Below are 27,142 nucleotides of genomic sequence, written 5' to 3'. Positions count from 1 at the left end.
AAACTGAGTAGTTCTTATCTAGTCTGACCAAGAATTAGAGAGCTGATTCAAACTAATCAGGAATGACATTGCAAAAGTAAAAAAAAAAAAAGTAAGAATACTATGAACAATTCTATACCAACAAACTAGATAAGCTAGATGAAACAGATTAATTTCTAGAAAGAGGCAAGCTACCAAAGCTGAGTCAAGAAGGAATATGTGGATGGACTTTTAATGAGAAAAGAGACTGAAAATGTAATAAATTTTCCATATAAAGTTCAGACCTTGGTGACTTCACTGGTGAACTGTACTACACTTTATTTTTTTTTTTTTTGGTATAGGAAAATTTATTACTATCGCGCTTTCATCATCAAAATTTATGATCTTGGTCTTTCCTTCTTGCCTTTGTACAAAGCCAAAAGAGAGACATTGGCTACTTTGACAACCTTAAAGCGGACTCCAGGAATGTCACCAACAGCATGACCTTTGCGACCAAATCCAGCAACCAGAACTTCATCATTTTCCTCAATAAAATTCAAGCAACCATCATTGGGTACAAAAGCAGTGATTTTTTTGCCATTCTTGATTAGTTGAACCCTGACACACTTCCTGATAGCAGAATTTGGCTGTTTGGCTTCAACTCCTACTTTTTCCAGCACAATTCCCTTGGCGTGAGAAGCGCCGCCAAAAGGGTTGGCCTTCAGGGCTGTGCCCAGATGGGCTTTCTTGTACTGCTTATCATGCCACTTCTGGTCTCGTCGGTGGCTACGGAGCTTCCTGGCAGTACGAAGACCGCGACACTTGCCCATCCTGCCGGCGCCACGGGCCTGAGCGAAAGAGCTGTACTACACTTTAAAAGGATTTATACCATTCCTTCACAGATTCTTCTAAAAAATTAGAAGTAGGAATACTTCTCAACTTATTCTATGAGGCCTAAGGTAACCCCAGTAATAAAACTAGACAAAGACACCACAAGAGAAGAAAACACGAAAAAATATCACATATGATGAATATATTAGCACATCTGTCCTCAGAAAAATACTAGCCCATCTGATCCACCAGCACATAAATGTTTTACGGTTCTTTGAAAAGTTAAAAACTCAAGTTAGTATATAACCCAGCAATTTCACTCTTAGGCATAAACCCAGAAGAAATAAAACATGTCCACAGAAAACCTTGTATAAGAATATTAATAGCATTATTCATAATAGCTAAAAGTGGGAACCCAAATGTCCGCTGATGAATGGTTAGAGAAAATGTGGTATATCCATCAAATGGAGTGTTATTCAGCAATTAAAAGGAAACATATATTAATATAATCTACAACATGGATAAATCTTGACTACATCATGCTAAATGAAAGAAGTTAATCACAAGAGACCACATATTATATATGCTCTTGATTTAAAATGTCTCAAATAGGCAAACATATAGTAACAGAAGAAAGTAGATAAGTGGCTGCCAAGATCTGGAGAAAAGTGGAATGTAGAGAGTACTTTTAATGGGTATAGGTTTTCTTTCTGAGGTAATTAAATGATCAAAAATTTAATGTGGTGATTACATGACTGAATATGCTAAAATCCATTAAATTGTACATTTTGTAGGCAAAATGTATGGTATGTTAATTATCTCAAGCTATTTTGTAAGGCATTGTATGCAGTGAGTAAGTGGAGTTTATACTCAAAATACAAGCTTGGTTGAACATTTTAAATAATCAATATGTGATATATCTTAATAGAATAAAAGACAAAATCCATATGATCATCTCAATAGATACAGAAAAGGCACTTAACAAAATCCAATATTCTTTCATGATGAAAAAACACTCAACAAACTGGGAGTTGAAGGGAACTTTTTCAATGTGAGTAAAAGCATTTAAGAAAAATAGTACTAACTTCATATTTGATCATGTATGACTGAACCAAAGATGTCAATGCTTAGTACCGTTATACAACATTATACTGGAAATTTCAGTCAGGAAATTATGCAAGAAAAAAAAATGTATCCAGGTTGGAAAGGAAGAAATAAAACTTCTTCTGTTTGCAGAAGACTTGATCATGTATGTAGGGCACTCTAAAAAATCCACCAAAAATGTATATTTGATATAATTTTGATAAATGTGTTTAGGAAGGTTGCAGGATACAGGATCAATATAAAAATGAATTTAAGACTACAAATGTACTTAATATAGCACTGAAGAGAATAAAATAATTATCATATTTGACCAAGGACATATTAAATATAATATTTGTAAACTGAAAAGAATAAAATATTGCTGAGGGGTTTCCCAAGTGGTCTAGTGGTATACAATTCCATCCCTGGTTTGAGGATCTCCCACATGTTGTGGAGCAATAAAGCCTGTGTGCCACAACTACAGAGCTAGCACTGTGGAGCCCACAAGCCACAACTTCTGAGCCCACGTATGGCAACTACTGGAGCACAAGTACCTACAGCCTGTGCTCCACAAGAGAAGCCACTGCAGTGAGAAGCTCACAGAATGCAACACACAGGTCCTGCTCTCTGCAACTAGAGAAAGCTTGTGCACAGCAATGAGGACCCAGTGCAGCCGAAAACAATCTTTTTAATGAAAAAGATAAAATATTATTGAAAAATGAAAGATATAGTAAATGGAGATCCATCCCATGTTCATCATTCAGAAAACCTAATATTGTTAAGATAATAGTATTCCCAGATTGATCTACAAATTTGATGCAATCCCTGCCCAAAATCCTTGCCATCATTTTTATAGAAATTGCAAAGCTTGTTATAAAATTCACACAAAAAGCAAAGGGAACACCAAACATCCATAATAATCTTGAGGGGAAAGGACAAAGTTGGACTCACATTTTCCCCCTTTAAAGTTTTCTGCAAAGCTACTTTAATACATATAGTGTGGTACTGGCATAAAGGATTGACATATAGACTAATGGAAATGAATTGAGAATCTAATAATAAGCCATACATTTACAGTCACATTATTTTCCACAACAGTACCAAGGTGATTCAATAAAGTAAGAATAATCTCTCCAAATCAGAGGTACTAGGAAGGTGGACAAAAACACAAGGCTGGCCCCCTATCATGTACTATATACAAAAATTAATTCAAAATAGATAAATATTTAAATATGGGAGTTAAAATTATAAAACTTTTAGGAGATAACATGAGAATAAATTATGACCTTCAATTAAGTAATGGTTTTGTAGGTATGAAACCTACAGCACAAGCAACCAAGAAAAACATAAATAATTTGGACTTCATCAAAATGGAAAACTTTTGTGCTTCAAAGGACACTGTCAAGAAAGTGAAAAGATGAGACACAGGATGGGAGAAAACATTTCCAAATCATGTATCTAAGAAGGATTTATTATATGAAATATACAAAGACCTCTGAAAAGTCAATAAAAAGATACTCAATTAAAATCAATAATTGATTTGAATGGATATTTCTTCAAAGATTTCAGTTCAGTTCAGTCACTCAATTGTGTCCAACTCTATGCGACCCCATGGACCACAGCATGCCAGGCCTCCCTGTCCATCACCAACTCGTGGAGTTTACTCAAATTCACGTCCATTGAGTTGGTAATGCCATCCAACCATCTCATCCTCTGTTGTCCCCTTCTCCCACCTTCAGTCTTTCCCAGCATCAAAGTCTTTTCAAATGAGTCAGTTTTTTGCATCAGGTGTCCTAAGTATTAGGGTTTCAGCTTCAGCATCAGCCCTTCCAATGAATATTCAGGACTGATTTCCTTTAGGATGGATTGGTTGGTGCTCCTTGTAGTCCAAGGGGCTCTCAAGAGTCTTCTCCAACACCACAGTTCAAAAGCATCAATTCTTTAGTGCCCAGCTTTCTTTATAGTCCAACTCTCACATCCATACATGACTACTGGAAAAACCATAGCCTTGACTAGATAGACCTTTAGTGGCAAAGTAATGTCTCTGCTTTTTAATATGCTGTCTAGGTTGGTCATAACTTTTCCTCTAAGGAGTAAGCGTCTTTTAATTTCATGTTTCTGTAATCACCATCTGCAGTGATTTTGGAGCCCAAGATAATAAGGTCTGTCACTGTTTCCACTGTTTCCCCATCTATTTGCCATGAAGTGATGGGACCAGATGCCATGATGTTAGTTTTCTGAATGTTGAGCTTTAAGCCAACTTTTTCACTCTTTTCTTTCACTTTCATCAAGAGGCTCTTTAGTTCTTCTTCACTCTCTGCCATAAGGGTGGTGTCATGTGCATATCTGAGGTTATTAATATTTCTCCTGGCAGTCTTGATTCTATCTTGTGCTTGATCCAGCCCAGCATTTCTCATGATGTACTCTGCATATAAGTTAAATAAGCAGGGTGACAGTATACAGCCTTGATGTACTCCTTTTCCTATTTGGAACCAGTCTGGTATTCCATGTCCAGTTCTAACTGTGGCTTCCTGACCTGCATACAGATTTCTCAAGAGGTAGGTAAGGTGATCTGGTCTGGTATTCCCATCTCTTTCAGAATTTTCCACAGTTTGTGGTGATCCACAAAGTCAAAGGCTTTGGCATAGTCAATAAAGCAGAAGTAGATGTTTTTCTGGACTCTTTTGCTTTTTCGATGATCTGATGGATGTTGGCAATTTGATCTCTGGTTTCTCTGCCTTTTCTAAATCCAGCTTGAACATCTGGAAGTTCACGGTTCACATATTGCTGAAGCCTGGCTTGGAGAATTTTGAGCATTACTTCACTGGCATGTGACTTTACAGTCAAATGAGTGCAATTGTACAGTAGTTTGAGCATTCTTTGGCATTGCCTTTCTTTGGGATTGGAATGAAAACTGACCTTTTCCAGTCCTGTGGCCATGCTGAGTTCTCCAAATTTGCTAGCATATTGAATGCAGCACTTTCACAGCATCATCTTTTAGGATTTGAAATAGCTCAACTGGAATTCCATCACCTCCACTAGCTTTGTTCGTAGTGATGCTTCCTAAGGCCCACCTGACTTCACATTCCAGGATGTCTGGCTCTAGGTGAGTGATCACACCATCATGATTATCTGGGTCATGAAGATCTTTTTTGTATAGTTCCTCTGTGTATTCTTGCCACCTCTTCTTAATATCTTCTGCTTCTGTTAGGTCCATACCATTTCTGTCCTTTATCAAGCCCATCTTTGCATGAAATGTTCCCTTGGTATCTCTAATTTTCTTGAAGAGATCTCTAGTCTTTCCCATTCTATTGTTTTCCTCTATTTTTTTGCACTGATCACTGAGGAAGGCTTTCTTATCTCTCCTTGCCATTCTTTAGAACTCTGCGTTCAAATGGGTATGTTTCCTTTTCACCCTTGCTTTTCACTTCTCTTCTTTTCACAGCTATTTATAAGGCCTTCTCAGACAGCCATTTTGCTTTTTTGCATTTCTTTTCCTTGGGGATGGAAGATTTAAGGGTTGACAATAAACATGTCAAAGTATGCTCAGCATCATTAGGGAAATGGAAATCTAAACCATAATGAGATACCACTATACACCTACTAGGATGGATATACTCTAAAAGACAGTGACATATGTTGGCAGGGGTATGGAAAAGTTGGAATCCTCATACATTACTGGCAGGAATATAAAATGGTAGAACTACTGTGGAAAACAGTGTGGCAATTCCTCAAAAGTTAAACATAGACTTATGCTATAACCTAGCAATTCCGCTCCAAGGTATGTTCCTGAGTGTTGAAAATATGTGTTGATGGAAAATCTGGTACAGAAATCTTTATAGCAGCATTATTCATTCACTGTATCCTAACTGTGGAAACAAATGAAAGGTTTATCAACTGATGAATGGATAAACAAAATGAAACATTACTTACAGTAGATATTATTCCTGTATTAAAAAGAAATGAAGGGTACAGTGGGCTGGTTCATCATTCAAAAATCAATTACTGTAAGCTATCATGTCAATAGGACAAAGAAGAAAAATCACTTGATCATATCAATAGATGCAGAAAAAGTATTTGTCGAATCCAGTACCCATTCATGAATAAAAACTTCCAGCAGCATAGGAATAGAAGGAAACTTCTTCAACATAATAAAGAGGAGCTATTTAAAAAACCAACAACCCTATAGCCAACATTATACTTATTGGTAATACGGTAGATGCTTTCTCTCTTAAATTGGGAACAAAGCAAGGATGTCCTTGCTTACCACAACTTCCTGTGTGGAAGTCCTAGCTAATGCAATATAACAGGATAAGGAAATTAATGCTATATAGTTTAGGAAAGAAGAAATAAAACTTTATCATCAGATGATATGACTGCCTATGTAGAAAATCTCAAAAAATCAACAAGAACCCCGTAAAACTAATGAGTGATTGTAGAAAGATTTCAAGTCCCACGGTTGCTATATGGAAGTCAACTGTTTTCCTGTATATCAACAATGTGCAATTGGAATTTAAAATTCAAAATACAGTGCCATTACATTAGCACTAAAAATACTGAAATACTTAAATGTGTAAATTTAATAAAACATACAAGCTCTATACAAAGAAAATTATGTAAAACTCATGGTAGAAATCAAAGAAGATGAAAAGAACGTAGTTGGTGGACTGACACTATTCAATTTCAATTCTTACTTTAAAGCTTCAATAATCAGTGTGGTATTTGTTAAAGAGTCAGCAAATAGATTAGTGGAATATAAAAAGGAGCCCGGAAATAGATCCATACAAATAGAGTCAGCTGGTCTTTAACAAAGTAGCCAAAGGAATCTAATGGAGAAAGGATAGTCTTTTCAACAAATGCTGCCTGAACATCTAGATATCCACATGCCAAAAAGAAGAATCTAGACATTGAATCTAGATTGAAGAATCTAGACAATCTAGAATCTAGACCTTACATCTTTTGGAAAATTTTACTCAAAATGCTTTTCTCCTCAGAATGGGAACAAAGGATGTGTACGGTGACCATTCTTATTAAGCCTAATGCTGAAAGCCACCTCAGACAGGAAAAGGAAATAGAAGCATTTAGATTGGAAAGGAAGAAATGAAATTGCTCGTGTTTGCAAATGACATGAAAGTTTTTGTACAAAATCACAATCACCAAAAAACAAGCCTCTTAAAGCTAATGTGAGTTTATCAATAATATGAGATGAACATAACAAAATTATATTTCTGTATCCCTATATACTAGCAAAGAACACCTAGAAACTACAGTTAAAAACAAAATACTATTTGCAATCACCCAAAGCAAAATGAAATTCTTAGGTATAAATCCCACTAAACCTGTAGAAGCCGTGTATGTTTAAAAAACTACAGAAAGAAATAAAAGATCTAAATAAATGGAGAAATGTACTCTGTTCATGGATTGGAAGGCTCAATATAGTAAAGATGTCATTTCTCCCCAAATTACTCTCTAGATTTGCTCCAGTTCCAGTTAAAACCCCAGGAAGTTTTGCTGTGGATATAGAAAGCTTATCCTCATATATACATGGAAAGACAAAAACATAGGAAATTTTGAAAAAATGATAAATGAGACAAATCATTCACCCCATTTTAAGACTTATATGGCTATAGTTATTTAAGTGTAGTACTGGCAGAGGGATAGACACATAGTTCATTGCAACACATTAGATTGCCCAGAAGTAGCCCCACGTAGATACAACCAACTGATATTTGAGAAAGGTTCAAATCCTATTCAATGAAGAACAGATAGGGAAATAGAAATTGATAGAAACAAATAGAAACAGATACTGTTTATATTTTAACAGTAGTAGAGCAATTAGCTATCCAAAGGCCAAAAATTGTACCTCAACATAAACCTCACATCTTATATAAAAATTATTTCAAACTGAATGGTAGATTTACGTGTAAAACATAAAACTCCAGAACTTTTTAACAACATACTAGAAAATCTTTGGGACCTGGTAGACTAAGGTCTTAGACATGATACCAAATTCACAGTTTGTAGATTTAAAAAAACAGAATCTCAACAGTAATAAAGGGAGATAGACAAAGAGCATGTGCATGTACAGGAGGAAGTAGGGATTGAGGGAGAGAAATCATCTAATTAGGCAGTGGGTAAAAGAAACATTTTCCCAAAAAGGATTATACAGGTTCCTCCCAAGCACATGAAAATATGTTTGACATCATTAGAGAAGTACAAATTTAAGACACAGTGAGGTATCACTACACAACTACTAGAACAGCTGAAATTTTTGAAAATGATAGTTTAGTACCATATCTGGCAAGGATATAGGGAAACTGCATCTTTCATATGTTGCTGTTTGGAATTTACAGTTGTGTAATCACCAGGCTCCCCCGTCCCTGGGACTCTCCAGGCAAGAACACTGGAGTGGGTTGCCATTTACTTCTCCAATGCATGAAAGTGAAAAGTGAAAGTGAAGAATCACTATGGAAAAACAATTTGCCATACAATCTAGGTATTGTACTCCAGGGAAATGTACATCCCAGAGAAAGGAAAACCTGTTTTCACACCAACACCTGCAATCAGGTTTTCATAGCGGTTCTGTCTGAAAGAGGTAAAATTTAGAAAGAACTGAAATGTCCTGCAATGGGTTAATGACAAACCAAATTGTGGTACATCCATACTGTGGACTACTACTCAGCAGAAAGAAGAAAAAAGACTAGAAACCTATGGACGCATACAGCTACTTGGGAATTTGGGAATTATGATGTATTTAAAAGTCTCAAGGGAATTAATGCTGTATTAAAAAAAACTGTTTGTAAAGGTCATATTCTTTGTATAGGTTTCAAAGTGATACAGTTATAGAACTGGAAGACAGATTATTGACTGTCAGGTGCTGGGGACCACAAAGCTTGTGTGAGGAGCATGAAGAGGGGTAGGTGTGACTATAAAGGGTAGTATGTTAGGATTGTTGTGCGGGATCTTTGTGGAACAGTTATGTGTCTCTGTTGTGGTTACTATGCGAATTTACACATTGTGATAAAACTGATTAGCTCTATACATACGCATGAGTTCATGTAAAACTGGTGAAATCTGAATAAGGCCTGTTTGTTTGTTTGTTTGTTTTTTTAACCAATTTCACTTTCCCAGTTTTTATATTGTACTAGTTAGGTACATAAGGAATCTTCCCTGGTGGCTCACATGGTAAAGGATCTGCTGGCAATACGGGAGACCCAGGTTCGCTTGCTGGGTCAGAAAGACCCTCTGGAGAAGGGAATAGCAACCGACTCCGGTTTTCTTGCCTGGAGAATCCCGTGCACAGAGGAGCCTGGTGGGCTACAGTCCCTGGGGTTGCAGAGTCGGACATGACTGAGCAACTAACACTTTCACTTAGCTACATCAGGGAGAGAGTGAGTTAAGAACCTCTCTGTACTATCTTGTACTTTCTGTTAAGTACAGTAATTTTAAAATGAAAAACTTTTTAAACTTTTCTCATGATCTATATGCTCATTCACAAAATGGATAATTAAGCCACAAAAATTTGAGCATATTTGGAGTGGGGTCTATTTTCATAATAGCTTTTTTTGATAAATTCATATCCCATAAAATTTACCTCTTTAAATTATACAATTCATTTGCTTTTAGTATATTCACAGACTTGTGCAACCCTCACCACTGTCTATTTCCAGGCCATTTTCATCACCCCTAAAAGAAACCCCGTTCCCATTAGTAGACACATATTATCTAACCCCTCCCTAGCCTCTGTCAACCACTTATCTGCTTTCTCTCTCTTGTGGATTTGCCTATTGAGAACATTCTGTATAAATAGAAGCATACAATATGTGACCTTTGCACCTGGCTTCTTTCACTTAACATATCTTCAGGGTTCATCCAAGTTGTAGCATATACCAGTACTTCATTCCTTTATAGAGCCGAATAACATTCCCTTGTGTGGATATACATTTTATATATTCATGTATTAGTTAATGACATTTGGATTGTATCATCTTTTTAGCTATTATGCATAATGCTGCTGTGAACATTTATGGATAGTCTATCCCGATTCAGAGAGTCTGTATTTGCAAATTTACTTACTGGCTAAAATTTATTTGTAACCCCAAAATGAATAGGCTTGGCACTATCACAGTCATTCACAGACATGTGCAGAGTGGCAAAAAATTTGAATCACTCTGTGCACACATTCCCAGATGAGGTCGAACAAGCCACACTCTGCCTTCTTGTTCTGGCTCTCATGATATAAACAAGGGTTCTTTTATGATCTATTTAGTGCTATATATATATATATTTACATCTTTGTGTTAGTTTGCTGCTTCAAGTGGTCCCCAAGAATAGTACTAAAAGTATTGTCTAGTGTTCATAAGCACAGTAAGGTTGCATTGTGCCCTACAGAGAAAATTCAAGTGTTAGATAAGCTTAGTCAGGCATGAGTTATAGGACTGTTGGCCGAAGGTCAATATTAATGAATCAACAATATATATAGACATACCTTGTTTTATTGCCCTTTGCTCTATTGAACTTTGCAGATACTGCATTTTTTACAAATTGAAGGTTTTTTGTCAACCCTACCTTGAACAAGTCTATATATCAGCACTATTTTCCCAAAGTGTTTGCCCACTTTATGTCCCTATGTCACATTTGGTAATTCCCTTAGTATTTCAGACTTTTTCAGTATTACATTTGTTATGGTGATCTGTAATCAGGGCCTTCAAATCTAGGTCAGTCTTCATCAGTGGAGAGTCTCGAATTGCTGGTTCCTATTATTAGGTTACTCTCCTTTTAGAAACCAGTTCCATCACTTATAAAACAACCCAGTAGAAATTATTTCTTAGGACATTATTTGGATAAAAACTGTACCTTTCATTTGAGATTCCATTTATTTTTAGTCTCATAGAAAATCATAGGTACTTAGAGTTAGAAAGAGGATATACCCAAGGACTATATAAGTAAAAATCAAACTTTTACAGTAGAATCTTTCATGGATAAGCTTGGAATCAACTTCTGAGTCTTCAAAGACCTTGATTGGAAATAATTTGTAATTTGGCTAAAGCCTAAATTTGATTTACACAAGGCGAATGGCTGGGTTTGGAGATTTACTTAGCTTGATAGTAAACTTAGCCACTAAATTTTTGCTGAGTGGTTAAAAAAAATAAAAAATTTTCTGTCATATGAATTTTTGCTTTGTAATCTTAACTGCTCACCTCCTCAGCAGCATGAATAACTGACTGTATAATTATAATTAAATGATTTTGGTAGTAGTACATCAAAAAAAGCAGCATGTATGTATAAACAGAATCAATTTTGTTTCTCTGTGTATAAACAGAACCGATTTTGTTTCTCTTTGTAGTGAAGATTTCACCAGTAACCAAATGAATAGGCATATCCCCCTTTTCATCACTGCCATGTCCAGATCCTTCACTGTTTAAAATGGTAGGCCTGTTGTTAGGTATTGTTTATATATGTCATCTCATCTATTCTTCCAAGAAATCCTGCAAAATATATGTTACCTACATTTTGTATATGAGGATATTGAGGATTAGAGAAGTGAGAGAACTTTTTGATTGATGAACAGAAATGATAGAGCCAGTTGAACCCAAGCTGGTCTGCCTTTTGGCCTCTAATGCCCATTTTTTCCATACATGTCAGACTGTTAGTCCTTGGGCATTGTATCCTAGAGTGTAGCTACCTTTGTGTTCATATGCCTCCTGTGCCACAAACAAAATGTGTGTGTGGATTGGAAACAGAATTTTTTCCTTGTTTTCTTCACAACTTTACTCTGAACATCTAGACCTATATCTGACACAAAGTAGATATTCAGTACATGTTTACTGAGTGAGTGAAGGAATATCATGTAAGTTTTGTGAATTTACTGAAGATTCTAGGGATGAGCTTTGCAGGTGGTCAATGGTAAAGAAACCACCTGCCAATGCAGGAGATGTGGGTTTGATCCTTGGGTCAGGAAGATCCCCTAGAGCAGGAAATGGCCACCCACTCCAGTATTCTTGGCTGGGAAATTCCATGGACAGAAGAGCCTGGCAGGCTACAAGTCCATGGGATTGCAGAGAATTGGATACAACTGAGCACATAAATAAAATATAACATATGGTTCCAACAGAAAAAAGAAACACCAAGTCTCAGAATTATATTGATACCAACTCCTCTGGAGGAGATGGCACCCCACTACAGTATTCTTGCCTGGAAAATTCCACAGATAGAGGAGCCTGATAGGGTATAGTCTATGGGGTCACAGAGAATCAGAAATGACTGGGCATGCCCACACACAAACTCACTCACTCACACATACTCGGGATAACAAAATAAAAAAACAATGTAATAGTTGATGAGCAGAAGAAAGGTTATGCTCTTTTGCAAAGATTACATCTGTAAAAAGTAAATAGGCTGTTATTACACTTTGATGGTTACAACTCCAAAGTTGGAGTCCTAATTCTAATACTTTGATTATCACATGATTTTAATACTGTGCTTATCTATCCCTTCTTACCTGACTTAGCACTCTAGCATATCTAGACTACTTTGGTGTGGAAGCTTGCTTGGCAGCTTGCTATAATGAGGTCATATAATTAGTTATGGTAGTGGGTGGTACCCTTCTTATATGAGAAATTCAAGTCTAGGTATCCTCAAAGTAATTTCTGTAGAGATACCAGAGAAAAATCAGGAAGTCTCAGGAATGGACAAAAGACTTAGAAAATATTTCAGGAAAATAAATTTATTCAAATGATTAGTAAACTGTACACAACTTCATTAGTCATCAGAGACATGCAAATTAATACCATAGGGTATTACCACTGCTTTCCCAACCATGTTACTAAAAACTGAAAATGACAATTACAAATGTTGGTGAAGACATAGAACCACCAAAACTCTTACTATAATAAGAGTATAAATTAGTTCAACCACTCTGATAAGCTATTTAGGAATATAGACCAAAACTGATGTATCTATACTTTAATAACCTAGCATTTTCACTCCTAGATATATACCCATCAGAAATTCCTCAACATATGTCCACCAAAAAACATGTACAAGAATGCTTTTAGCAGAATTATACTAGTCCTGAATTGGAAATAATCCAAATGTCCAAAGCTGTAGAATGGCATAAATGTAGTATATTCATACAGTGGAGTGCTGTTGCTGCTGCTGCTGCGTCGCTTCAGTCATGTCTGACTCTGCATGACCCCAGAGATAGCAGCCCACCAGGCTCCCCTGTCCCTGGGATTTTCCAGGCAAGAACACTGGAGTGGGTTGCCATTTCCTTCTCCAATGCATGAAAGTGAAAGTGAAGTCTCTCAGTTGTGTCCGACTCTTCGCGACCCCATGGACTGCAGCCCACCAGGCTCCTCCATCCATGGGATTTTCCAGGCAAGAGCACTGGAGTGGGGTGCCATCGCCGTTGGTGCAAAAGTAATTGCCATTTTGCATTGTTGAACTTTGCTGTTTGATATTGCAATATATTCTTAAATAAATTTGGTTATGTTATATATAATTTTACTGTGCATTTCTTGCTTTTTTTGTTTTGTTTTGTTCTGTTTTGTTTTGCTAATGATATTACTTGCTGTTTATTTTATATTTATTTATATTAGGGAAGGGAAATGATGTTAGACCAAAAGCAAATTCAAGTGGTTTTCTTATTCAAGTTCAAAATGGGTTATAAAGCAGCAGAGATAACTTGCAAAACATCAGCAACATATTTGGCCCAGGAACTGCTAACGAACGTACAGTGCAGGAGTGGTTCAAGAAGTTTTGCAAAGGAGAAGACAGTCTTGAAGATGAGGAGCATAATAGCTGGCCATCATTAGTTGGCAACAATCAACTGAGAGGATCATCAAAGCTGATCCTCTTACAACTACATGAGAAGTTGCCAAAGAACTCAGTGTCGACCATTCTACTGTCATTAGGCATTTGAAGCAAATTGGAAAGGTGCAAAAGCTTGATAAGTGGATGCCTCATGAGCTGACCACAAATCAAGAAAAACTGTCATTTTGAAGCATCATCTTCTCTTATTCTATGCAACAACAACAAACCATTTCTTGCATGATGAAAGGTGGATTTTGTATAACAACCAGCGACAACCAGCTCAGTGGTTGGACCAAGAAGAAGCCCCAAAGCGCTTTCCAAAGTCTAACTTGCATCAAAAAAATGTCTTGGTCACTGTTTGGTGGTCTGCTGCTGGTCTGATCTACTATAGCTTTCTGAATCCTGGCAAAATCATTACATCTGAGAAGTATGCTCAGCAAATCGTTAAGATACACCAAAAACCAAATGCCTGCAGTCAGAATTGGTCAACAAAATGGGCCCAGTTCTTCTCCACAACAGTGCATGTTGTACAACCAACACTTCAAAAGTTGCACGAATTGGGCTATGCAGTTTTGCCTCATCTGCCATATTCACCTGACCTCTCACCAACCAGTTTTCACTTCTTCAAGCACCTCGACAACTTTTTGCATGCAAAATGCTTCCACAACCAGCAGGAGGCAGAAAATGCTTTCCAAGAGTTTGTCGAATCCCAAAGCACAGATTTTCATGCTACAGGAATAAACCAACTTATTTCTTGTTGGCAAAAATGCGTTGATTGTAATGGTTCCTATTTTAATTAATAAAGATGTGTTTGAGCCTAGTCGTAGTGATTTAAAATTCACAATCCAAAACCGCAATTACATTTGCACCAACCTACTACAAAGTAAAGAAGATGGATGAACCTTTGTTACACATGAAACAGATGAATCTCATAAGCAAAATGATGAGTGAGGGAAGCCAGGCATGAAAGACTACCTACCTATGATTCCATTTATTTAAAGTACAAAAACAGCATAAGTAATCTATGACATTTAACATCAAAATAGTAGTTACTTTTTGGGGGTGGTAGTGATTGGCAGGGAGCATAATATAGGGGCTTCTGACATGTTTGCTGGTCATCTTCTGTTTCTTGATCTGGGTACTGGTTACATGGGTGAGTTCACTGAAAATTCTAGCTGTACATTTACAACTTATGTACAGGGAATAGGTATACAGTGTCCTAGGGGAAAGAATGGAACCATTTTATCTTGTCAGCTTTTCTGGTCAGAGATAAAGATCTCTCTAGACCATTTAGATGTTTGCATTTTGCCTAGTGAGAATCTTGTTTATTAGTTCACAGAAGTTCTCATCAGTCTTAGTGGGTAAAGGCTCATTAGGTACCTATTCTATGCAGAATGCTAAGTACCAGGGTGAGTATATATAGGAATCAAACATGGATACCTTGAAATCTAGTAATCCAGACAGATAATCCTTGTTCTTGATAGTAAATAACCAAGGAGAGCAACTCAAGACACAGATGAATCTTGTTTTGGTATTTTTACTGGGTGCTTAGGAAATAATGCCGAGGCATTTCGTTCAAAGCAAATCTAAAGTTTCAACAGAAGAAGTGCCATTTCTGAAATCTTTGGAAAGAATTCCACTAGTCTATTTGAATTGGCTTCCCTGCTGGCTCAGCAGGTAAAGAATCCACCTGCAGTGCAGGAGACCCAGGAGACGTGGGTTCCATTCCTGGATGGGGAGGATCCCTTGGAGGAGGAAATGGCCACCTGGTCCAGTATTCTTGCCTTGGGAATTCCATGGACAGAGGAGCCTGGGAAGCTGACAGTCCAAAGAGTCACAAAGAGTTGGACACAACTGAGCACATATAAACACAAATTTGAATTGGCCTGGCGTTGTCTATGGTATTTACCTTTATTTTGTTTTACTTATATTTCATCCCCATAAACAAGGTAGAGTTTATCTATTCTGTATACTCTTCAGAAATACCTACCAGAGAATTTTAAGACTACTGTTTGGGTGGTGGTTGGTGGTTTTAGTCACTGAGTTGTTTCTGATGTTTGCAGCCCCATGGATTGTAGCCCGCCAGGTTCCTCGGTCCGTGGGATTTTCTAGGCAAGAACACCAGAGTGGGTTGCCATTTCCTTCTCTGTTTGGGAATGATTTCCAAATTACTCATTTTTTAGTGCAAAGTTTATAAGCAATACAGGTTTTCTGAAAAGCTTTGCCAATTTGTCTCTATAGTGTATACATTTTTAGCACGTCTAATATCTGAATGAAAATGTTACTAAGTTTTTCTTGCATCCTGACCTTAATTATTTGTTTCTTCAGTAATTTTTTTCTTTTAATGACCTTGGGAATCTAGGCTTTATCTTTTTTATTTCATCATCTCCCTTTATGTTATGTGAAAACATCAGTGTCTTGCACAAGGCTAAAAACAATACTATCTTGTTCTTACTAAATTCATGGAAAGTTTGATGTTACTAAATATTAAGTGGGTTATAGCTAAAGGTTTTACAGGTTTTCTTATAGATCCATTATAGGAAAAGCATGGGAAGAGTTTGAGTCAGACATTCCAGATCTGTCCTGTGTGATGTGACTTTAAGTTTGATAAACATCAACTTTCCTAGGTGTCAAGTGAGGGTAGTAATACTGCCCTCAGAGCTGGTTCAAAGAGTAAGGATGATGAAAACTATGAAGCACCTCAGCTTTGCTTAGCACATTGTAGGTAGGCTGTAATTTGCCTGTCCTCCACTGTGATTCATCCTAGGTTCATTCTGAAGTTATCTTCATCTTTCCCACCTGAGTCTGCCACTTCCATTTGTTTAATTATTTCCTCTTCCTTTAAAAAAAATAATAAAGCTATAATAAAGTTAGTTTTTAAAACTCTGATAAGACAGGAATTTTTTTTTTTTTTTAGTGTGTGTGTTAGTTGCTTTTTCAACGCCATGGACGGTAGCGTGCCGGGCTCCTTTGTTCATGGGATTCTCTAGGCAAGAATACTGGAGTGGATTGCCATTCTCTTCTCCAGGGGATCTTCCTGACCCAGGGATCAAATCTGGGTCTCCTGCATTGCCAGTGGATTCTTTACCGTCTAAGTTGCCAGGGAAGCCCTTTCTTCTAATACTGTTACAAAACAAATTTCCAAAAAAAAATTAAAATAATCAAGCATGCTAATGGAAGTTATCTTTTTACAAACTCTCTGCCCCCAGAGTGGCTAATAAGATAACTTTCCACTCAAGTCTGGGGTGTATATTAAAGCCTGCTGGCTTATTAACCTTTTACCTTCTGGCTTACTGTATATTGACTATATCTGACTAGTTCACCAATTGAAATCCCTCTTTAGTGTATATTTCTATCACTTACATTTAGTTTGAGGGTGTTTTCAGGTTTATTTTTTTTTCTTAAACTTACTCTCAGGGTTATTAAGTGAAATCATCAAGTGTGTTTACCTTTCCCATTTAGATTTTACCTGGTGGCTACTTTCTGTTGGAGTTTGGTCTTAAGATAATCAAAACATTACTAATATCTTTTAAAACTTTTTTTTTTCTTAATATAGTGTTAATGCCTCAGCACAGAACACTTAATAACAGTTTTATCAATTTACATGAAAAATTGGAAATTTATCAGGAGATCCTATTAACTATTCAAATTAAGCCAAGAATAACAAAAGGGATAAAATTATAATAAAGTGATATTTAGGTCTTCTTTTAAATGAAATTTGACAACTATTAGTCTAGCCTTCCACAAAATCCAATATTTTAAAACCAATCTCAACTAAAGGCCACAGTGGTATGGTGACATGGACCTTGTTGCTTTTGTTCAGTCACTCAGTCATGTCCAACTCTTTGCAACCCCATGGACTGCAGCACACGAGGCTCCTGCATCCTCCACTATCTGCCAGAATTTGTTGATATTCATGTCCATTGAATTGGTGGTACTATGTGACCATCTCATCCTCTGTTGCCCCCTTCTCCTCCTGCCCTCAGTCTTTCTCAGCATCAGGATCTTTTCCAGTGAGTCAGCGTTTTGCATCAGGTGGCTGAAGTATTGCAGCTTCAGCTTTAGCATCAGTCCTTCCAATGAATATTCAGGGTTAATTTCCTTTAGGATTGACTGGTTTGATCTCCTTGCCATCCAAGGGACTCTCAGAAGTCTTCTGCAACACCACAGTTCAAAAGCATCAATTCTTCGGCACTCAGCTTTCTGTATAGTCCAACTCTCACATCTCTACATGACTACTGGAAAGAGCATAGTTTTGACTATACTGTCCTTTGCAAAGTGGTATCTCTGCTTTTTAATATGTTGTCTAGGTTTATCATAGCTTTCTTTTCAAGGAGCAAGCATCTTTTAATTTCATAGCTGCAGTCACCATCTGCAGTGGTTTTGGAGCCCAAGAAAATAAAATCTGTCACTGCTTCCACTTTTTCCCCTTCTATGTGTTGTGCAGTGATGGAACCAAATACCATGATCTTAGTTTTTTGAATGTCAAATTTTAAGCCAGCTTTTTCACTCTCCTCTTTCACCCTCATCAAGAGGCCCTTTAGTTCCTCTTCATTTTCTGTCGTTAGAGTGATATCATCTGCAAATCTGAGGTTGTTGATATTTCTCGCTGCAGTCTTGATTCCAGCTTATCATTCATCCAGCCCAGCATTTCGCATGATGTGCTCTGCATATAAGTTAAATAAGCAGGGTGACAATATACAGCCTTGTCATATTCCTTTCCCAGTTTGGAATCAGTCCGTTGTTCCATGTCCAGTTCTAACTGTTGCTTTTTGACCTGCATACAGGTTTCTCACGAGATGGGTGAGGTGGTCTGGTATTCCTATCTCTTTTAAGAATTTTCAACAGTTAGTTGTGATCCACACAGTCAAAGCTTTAGCGTAGTCAATGAAGCAGAAGTAGATGTTTTTCTGGAATTCTCTTGGCTTTCTCTATGATCCAACCAATGTTGTCAATTTGATTTTTGGTTCCTCTGCATTTTCTAAAAATGCAGCTTGTACTTCCAGCTTGTACATCTGGAAGTTCTCAGTTCTCATACTGCTGAAGCCTAGCTTGAAACATTTTGAGCATTACCTTACTAACACGTGAAATGAGTGCAATTGTGTGGTAGTTTGAACATTCTTTGGCATTACGCTTCTTTGGGATTGGAATGAAAACTAACCTTTTCCTTGGGTGATATATTAATGAAAATGCTCCATCAGGTTCACTGGCATAGTTTCATTTCCTCTATATTTTACTGGTCAGAGAAGCCATATAGACCACCTAAAGATGGAAAGAGAGGGGACATAGATCTCACCTCTGAATGGGAGAGATGATGACTAATTTCTGGCTGTCTTTAATCTGCCACACTGAGTAATTTTTAAACTTGAAAGTGAAAGTCACTCAGTCATGTCTGAATCTTTGTGACCCCTTGGACTGTGGCCTGCCAGGCTCCTCTGTACATGGAATTCTCCAGGCAAGAATACTGGAGTGGATTGCCCTTCCTTCTCCAATTTTTATGTGTTAAACTTAGTTGCCTTCATTGTTGAGTGAGGTGGTAATAGCTGGTAGCTACTCCATTCTAAAGTAGTACTAAAATTCTGCCAAAGAATCAAATCAAGTACCAATTCAGGATACATATGACAGCAGTGCATAATTTGTCACTATAAACAGGAGACCAAAATAAGGACATATTGTGTTCTGCAGTTAGAAAGAGACTATTTAAAAATCTAGTCTGGCACTGTTTATTAAAACTGAATTTTAATATTTTTGGTAATCAAAAGATAGGGAAATTATTTTAGGCTGTATTTTTTGTAATATGGTTTGGCAGTCTTCTCAAAAGATTAATAATGAAACAGATATTGATTACCTTTTGAACTATAAAATGTTTTCCATTTTTAGTAAGAATTTTACGTCTGTAAAACAATTTGGAAGAACAAATCATCTGTCAACCAGTTGTGTCGTGGATACCAGAAAGCTCAAGAGTCCTGAACATGTCATAAAATTCTCATGTGTGGAGGTCCTTAGAGGTGAATGCAGATCTAGTTTGATTTCATTAGAATAGGCAGGTGTAGATAAAGTAAAAAATTCAGGAAATGAGACATAGTTGCTGCTGTTGGTTTTATAATACATTTTTATAAATGTTTGATTTTATTTATTTTTTTATTTATTTTACTTTACAATATTGGTTTTGCCACACATCAACATGAATCTGCCACAGGTGTACACATGTTCTAAAATAATGCTAAAACTGATGTTTCTCTTTCCTTTGATTCTGTACATGACCCGTTTAATTTCCATAATTCCAGACAATCATTTCTCCCACAGAAAGAATTTCTTGGGTATCTACAGGGAATATTTTATCACTTTAGATAATCTGATCATTTCAAAGGCCTCTTAGAGCCCATTCAGAATGGTTTTGCCTTTTCTTTCCCCTCTGAGTGGAGGTGGTGTATCAGTCAAGGTCCAGTCAGGAGACAGAAACAAAACAGTAATTTGAACAGGCAAAGTTTAATATTAAAAAATTATTACCTGGAGACATGAATAGGGGGAATTGGCTAGTCAGAACTAGAGAACTCTGAAAAATACAAGAATAGCAGACAGAGAGCAGCCACAAACCCAGGAGCTGAAACAGAACACTCCAAGATGACTAGCCTCCCTCCTGGCATGGCTGAGATCCAAACCTTGTAGGAGAGGGCATGACCCTGGGTCAACAGATAGAAAGAAGTTCACTGAGACACTGTGGTGGTGGGACTTGGAAATTTGCCCTCCGAAGTCCAGGGGAAGCCATCCTTAGTTGAGGACATGTCTCTCCTTTGAACTTTCAGCTGGCTGCCAGAGAGTGTGCTGGAGGAAGCTCTGCTGCCTTGTTGCCTGCCCATGGATAGGTGCTGCGTGCTGCTGGGCAGTGGGCACTGCAAATACAACTGTACCTACTGCAGGAGCCTGACCAAAAAAAAAAAAAAAAACATTGGAACCAAAAGGGCAAACCTCTTTCTCCTCCAGTGCCCTTTACTGACAAAACTTAATTTTGTGCCAGCTGGAAAAATACTTAGAGTCCAGCTTCAACAGTGCAGGGCAGGCAGTGAAGGGTGAACTTGGAGCTGAAAGATAGTAGATGGCATGGGGATGGAGTGTATGACAGTGGTGAGCTATCTTATCAAGCAACCCTATCTGTAATACTTGGCAGTGCTTTGTTTGCTTGTCTTTTTCTCCTATTACTTACTCCCCTGAAACGGTGAATGAGTGAGTGAAGTTGCTCAGTCGTGTCCGGGTCTTTGCAACCCCATGGACTGTAGCAGCCTACCAGGCTCCTCTGTCCATGGGATTTTCCAGGCAAGAGTACTGGAGTGGGTTGCCATTGCCTTCTGCAGAGGATCTTCCTGACCCAGGGATTGAACCCAGGTTTTCTGTATTGTAGGCAGATGCTTTACCATCTGAGCCACTTATTCCCCTGAAATGTTGAGTAACAAAATATTATTTCTTCCAAAGCAGAATTTTTAGTATTGATTTTTATCACTTCCACAAAATTAAAGTTCAAAAGTCAAATTCTACCTGAAGAATCATCCATTTAAATAGAATAGATCTACGGTTTGATTTACAGTATTGGATTAGTCCATGTTGGGTATTTGTTCCTGTGATATTAGGGTTTCACATATGTTACCTAAATAGATGGTGTAGAATAATATTGAATGTTCAAATGAGTTTTGCTGGAACCATTATCACTCTGTATGTTAAAGTGAAAGCCAGTGTGTTTCTATGAAAATAAAAGTTTAAAGCATAAGTATAAGGACAGTGGTGTGATCAGGGTGAATCTCTTCAGTACTATGCATTATATAAATGCTAACAGATATATTGTGGAGTAGTGCCACCAGCTGTCTCATTATTAAGGCTAATTTATCATTTTTAATAATGTCATTTATAATAATGTTATTATAATAATTTTTAATAACAACATAAATCTTACACCTTTCTCTCTCTTTTCCATTCCTACTTACCAATACCTCAGTCAGGCCCTAATCTTCTCATTGCCCAACTACTGTAGGAATCTTACTGCATACTCTCTAGTTCCATCCCATCTAATTTATTCTGCTAACTACTACCATTTTTATCTTCCTTAATTATAACTTCCATCATTTTTCCCAATCTTGGGGAACATGTAATTATTAGTGGTTTTCCCTATTTTCCTATTGTTTCAGGATTGAATTAAAATTCTGATGTTTGATTTTTCTGATGTTCGGTATCTAGACCCACATTATGAGACCAGTCTTATTTCAACTCTTACTTCCCAATGTAAATCCTTTGTTAGATTTATTTAACAGACCTTTATTAATTTCTTACTGTATTGAGAAAAATATACCCACCCGAAAGGAAGTCATAGTGCCGTCAGGGAGGCATACATATAAAATGATTATCATTACAGGTGTGCAAGGTGGAATGATGCTCCCCCACAGCCCAAAGATGTTGATATCTGAATCCAGAACTTGTGAATATGTTACCGTACATTCAAAAGGGATCTTGCAGATGTGATAAAATTAAAAAATTTTAGGATGGGGAGATTATCCTGGCTCATACAGGTGAAAGTTGCTCAGTCATGTCCAACTCTTTGCAACCTCATGGCCTATACAGTCCATGGGATTCTCCAGGCCAGAATACTGGAGTGGGTAGCCTTTCCTTTCTCCAAGGGATCTTCCCAACCCAGGAATCAAACTGGGGTCTTCTGCATTGCAGGCAGATTCTTTACCAACTGAGTTATCAGGGAAGCCTAGATCATACAGTTGGGCTCAATGTATTCACAAGGATATTTATAAGTGAGAAGATGGAGACTTGGCTATAGGAAGAGGCAGTTGGACAAAGCAAGCAGAAATTGGGGTGATATGGCCAGGAGCCAGGAATTGTCAGCATCCTCTAGACACTGTGAGAGACATGGACCTGATTCTTCACTTAAGCCTCCAGAGGAACCACCCTGCTAACAACTTGATATTGACCCTGTAAGACTCACTGAAGTTCTGACATCCAGAACTGTGTGAGAACAACTTGATGTTGTTTTAAGCCACAAGGTTTGAAGTAGTTTCATGCAGCCACCATAGTAAACTAACACACAGCAGAACAGATATAAAAAGATAAGCATTCCCTGTTGAACAGAGGGTATATGACATTCCGTTGTGACAAGGTAAGGAATTCATACGTGGACTTGGTGGCGGTGGGCCATGAAAAGTAAGGGGAAAATATGCATGAGGATGTGGAGCAGTGAATTATTAGCAAGGCATGTTTAGGAAAGTGCAAGTAGTTTGGTTTTGTCGGAGTTGAAAGGGAGGGAAGTGTGAGAGATACACCAGTTAGGTTATGAATGTCTTGTGAGCAGTGCTAAGAAGTTTGAACTGTGTTCTCTAGACACTGGGGTGCCACTGGTATATTTTAAGTCAGAGAGTCATACAGTGAGCTTTGTATTTTAGGAAGACTGGTAAAGTAGCATAGTAGAGGCTGGATAAGGAGGGAAAACCAGCTAGGAAGTTGCAATGGTCCACATAAGAGACAAGCGCCTGAATCCAAGATTTGGCAATAGTCCCTGATAGAGAAGAGGGGCTAAATGAGGAGATTCAGGAGATTCAATCAGTGGAACTTGGTATTGGGTTTAAGTTCAAGGAAAATTCTAAGAAATACCCACATTTTTGGTTCATGCAACCAAATGGATAACAATGCTATTTATTTTATAAAAGCAGAGACACTATCAAATGGTAAGTGGATCAGGGAGAATAAATGAGTTTTGACCATGTTAAGTCTGAGGAACACTTGAAATATAAATGTTGATGATGAGTAGGCACTTAGAAACTTTACTCTAAAACTTAGGACCAATGTCAGAGCAACAGAGGAAAGATTTTAGCATCATCAAGTAGGTAACAGATGGACTCCTGGAAATAGAAATGATTGCTCAAAGACAAGACATTAAAGGATCACAGTGGAAATAAAACACAGTCAAGCTTAGGATCCTGAGGAACACTTACCTTTTAAGAAGGGATGGGTCAAGAGAAAGGAACCAGAAAGAGGAGAGAGAAATAGGAATATTATCATGTGTCACAGAAGCTGAGAGATTTTCTATGGTTTCACATGCTATAAAGAGACCAAATGAGAGAATAACTACAGTGTCCATGGAATTTGGCAACATGGAAATCGGTGGGAACCTTGACCAAAGCAGTTTCAGTGTTGTGCTGGGGATAGAAGCCAGATTGTAGTAGGCTGAGGAAGAAATATTAAAAATCAGAGACATTACTTTGCCATCAAAGGTCCGTCTAGTCAAAGCTATGGTTTTTCTAGTAGTCAGGTGTGGATGTGAGAGTTGGACTATAAAGAAAGCTGAGCACTGAAGAACTGATGCTCTTAAACTGTGGTGTTGGAGAAGACTCTTGAGAGTCCCTTAGACTGCAAGGAGATCCAACCAGTCCATCCTAAAGGAAATCAGTCCTGAATATTCACTGACAGGACTGATGCTGAAGCTCCCGTACTTTGGCCACCTGATGCAAAAGAACTGACTCATTGGAAAAGACCCTAATGCTGGGAAAGATTGAAGGCAGGAGATGGGGACAACAGAGGATGAAACTGTTGGATGGCATCACCGACCTGATGGACATGAGTTTGAGCAAGCTCCGGGAGTTGGTGATGGACAGGGAAGCCTGGCCCGCTGCAGTCCATGGAGTTGCAAAGAGTCAGACACGACTGAGCAACTAAACTGAACTGAACTGAGGTAGGAATGGATAGTAAGAAAGTGTGTGTGTGTGTGTGTGTGTGTGTTGCTCAGTCATGCAGACTCTGTGATCCCATGGACTGTAGCCTGCCAGGCTCCTCTGTCCATGGGATTCTCCAGGCAAGAATACTAGAGTGGGTTGCCATTTCCTTCTCCAGGGGATCTTCCCAATCCAGGGATCAAACCTGGGTCTGCTGCATTGCAGGCGAATTCTTTACTGTCTGAGCCACCAGGGAAGTATGGAAGTAGAGAAAGTAAATACAGAATAATGTTCAAGAGACTAGACTGGGCGGAAGAGACAGTGAGTGGTAGGTGGAGGGCCCTGTGGAATAGGAGTAGAGTTTAAGATGGGAGGGACTTCGGCATCTTTTTATGCTAGGGGGCAATGAGCTAACCAGAAAGCAAAAGGATATACTGATGGAGAGAGGTCTTTGATAAACATGTTGGAAATTGAGTCTAAGGCATAGATGGGAAGTGGGCCCCTCTTCCACTGAGACAACAGGAAGACTGGCCATGGATAGAGTTGGGGCTTCAGGCAGAAGGAGAAAGCAGAGTCTGTCTCTTCTGAGGACATTAAAGCCCTCAGCTGATAAACCTGATTTGTGTGTGTGTGTGTAAAAAAGAAAGTGGAGCCACGCACTGAGAGTAATTGGGTAATAGAGAGTAGAGAGATAAGAGAGTTTGTAACTGCACTTCAGAGGAATGGAAAGGAGATATGAGGAGAAATTGCTAGTTTGCCTAAGGGGCTGAGCTGTGCCTGGATGTGAGGAGTTTGTAGCAGCACTTATCAACATGCTGATAAGTCCCTCAGCAGCAGTAATTAGCCTAAAATTTAGGAGATGAGAACTGTATGGGTGGATTGCACCGTCAGTTCAGTTCAGTTGCTCAGTCGCATCCGACTCTTTGCGACCCCATGAATCTCAGCATGCCAGGCCTCCCTGTTCATCACCATCTCCCGGAGTTCACTCAGACTCACGTCCATCGAGTCCGTGATGCCATCCAGCCATCTCATCCTCTGTCGTCCCCTTCTCCTCCTGCCCCCAATCCCTCCCAGCATCAGAGTTTTTTCCAATGAGTCAACTCATCTCATGAGGTGGCCAAAGTACTGGAGTTTCAGCTGTAGCATCATTCCTTCCAAAGAAATCCCAGGGCTGATCTCCTTCAGAATGGACTGGTTGGATCTCCTTGCAGTCCAAGGGACTCTCAAGAGTCTTCTCCAACACCACAGTTCAAAAGCATCAATTCTTCAGCACTCAGCCTTCTTCACAGTCCAACTCTCACATCCATACATGACCACAGGAAAAACCATAGCCTTGACTAGATGGACCTTAGTCGGCAAAGTAATGTCTCTGCTTTTTAATATGCTATCTAGGTTGGTCATAACTTTTCTTCCAAGGAGTAAGAGTCTTTTAACTTCATGGCTGCAGTCACCATCTGCAGTGATTTTGGAGCCCCTCAAAATAAAGTCTGACACTGTTTCCACTGTTTCCCCATCTATTTCCCATGAAGTGATGGGACCAGATGCCATGATCTTCGTTTTCTGAATGTTGAGCTTTAGGCCAACCTTTTCACTCTCCTCTTTCACTTTCATCAAGAGGCTTTTTAGGTCCTCTTCACTTTCTGCCATAAGGGTGGTGTCATCTGCATATCTGAGGTTATTGATATTTCTTCCGGCAATCTTGATTCCAGCTTGTGTTTAGTGGGAGGTATTACACTATGGGAGGCAAACGTGATGGATGACGGAACTAAGAGAGCTGAAAGTAATGGTAAGAAAAAAGACCATAGAACTGGATGAAGAAGGAAGATTTCAGAGGTACAACAAAAATATTCTAGTTGGCCAGTCTAGTTACCAATAGCTGTGGTGACTACTGTTATAGGAATTATAGTGCCCTGAGTAAGTACAAGGAAGACTTAGGTTCAGATTTGACCTTTTGAAAGTTACCGGCTTTTAAGCAATCTTAAATTTTTATACATGTAAATGCTCAACAAATGTTTTCACATAAGTAATATGTCAAGAAATGGAATGTACAGTATGACACCATCAGTGATGTCACTCTAGCTCAAAGAAACAAAATCAAAAATTCATTTTCATGTACAGCTTAATAGGCAGCTCTGATCAGAACATTTTGCCTGACCGCATTGGTGTTGTGGGTACTATGGCTGCATAGCAAATTACCCCAGAATCTAGTGGCATATGTTACTATGTTCACAGATTCTGGGAGCCATAAATTTGGACAGGGCACAGCAAGAATAGAGTTTGTATGTTCACATGTCTGAGGCATGAACTTTGAAGACTAGGGAATATAGTCATCTGCAAGTTCACTCACTCACACATCTGGCAGTTGATGCTGGCTGTTGACTTAAAGACCTTAGTTAGGACTCTTGGCCACATTTCACATGGCCCTTCCATATTGAGAGGCTTTCACAAAGCATGACAGCTGAGTTCTAAGGGTAAATGTTGAAATCAAAAGCCATACAGAATAAAAAAAAAAAAAAAGACATACAGAGAACTAAGTTGAAGTCATATCATTTTTAATGACCTAGACTCAGGAGAACAGGAAATGCACCCTGTTTTGATGGGGAATGGCATGGTTCTAGAAGAGCATGTGGTATTGCTGTTGGGTATTTTTAGAATCACTTTGCCCTAAACAAAGATATGTCTTAGTCAAAGCTATGTTTTTCCAGTAGTCCTCTACAGATGTGAGATTTGGACCATAAAGAATGTTGAGCACCAAA

At 38.3% G+C, this 27,142-nt stretch overlaps 2 protein-coding genes across 5 annotated transcripts in view; one reads left to right on the top strand and one right to left on the bottom strand.

The window, feature by feature from the left end:
• The window catches only part of CASK (calcium/calmodulin dependent serine protein kinase), a 382,943-nt gene that overhangs the window by 94,968 nt on the left and 260,833 nt on the right, over positions 1-27,142 (top strand). The gene's annotated exons all lie outside the window — the stretch shown is intronic.
• On the bottom strand, positions 296-817 carry LOC138930980 (small ribosomal subunit protein uS12). Its single transcript, XM_070291518.1, has one exon. It carries the CDS (start codon positions 786-788, stop codon positions 357-359), a length of 432 nt encoding a protein of 143 aa, XP_070147619.1. The 5' UTR covers positions 789-817; the 3' UTR covers positions 296-356.

This window comes from Ovis canadensis, chromosome X (assembly GCF_042477335.2).
Source record: "Ovis canadensis isolate MfBH-ARS-UI-01 breed Bighorn chromosome X, ARS-UI_OviCan_v2, whole genome shotgun sequence".
Classification (NCBI taxonomy): domain Eukaryota; kingdom Metazoa; phylum Chordata; class Mammalia; order Artiodactyla; family Bovidae; genus Ovis; species Ovis canadensis.
The sequence above is the reverse complement of the archived record's forward strand: the minus strand, read 5'-3'. Positions and strand labels throughout refer to the sequence as shown.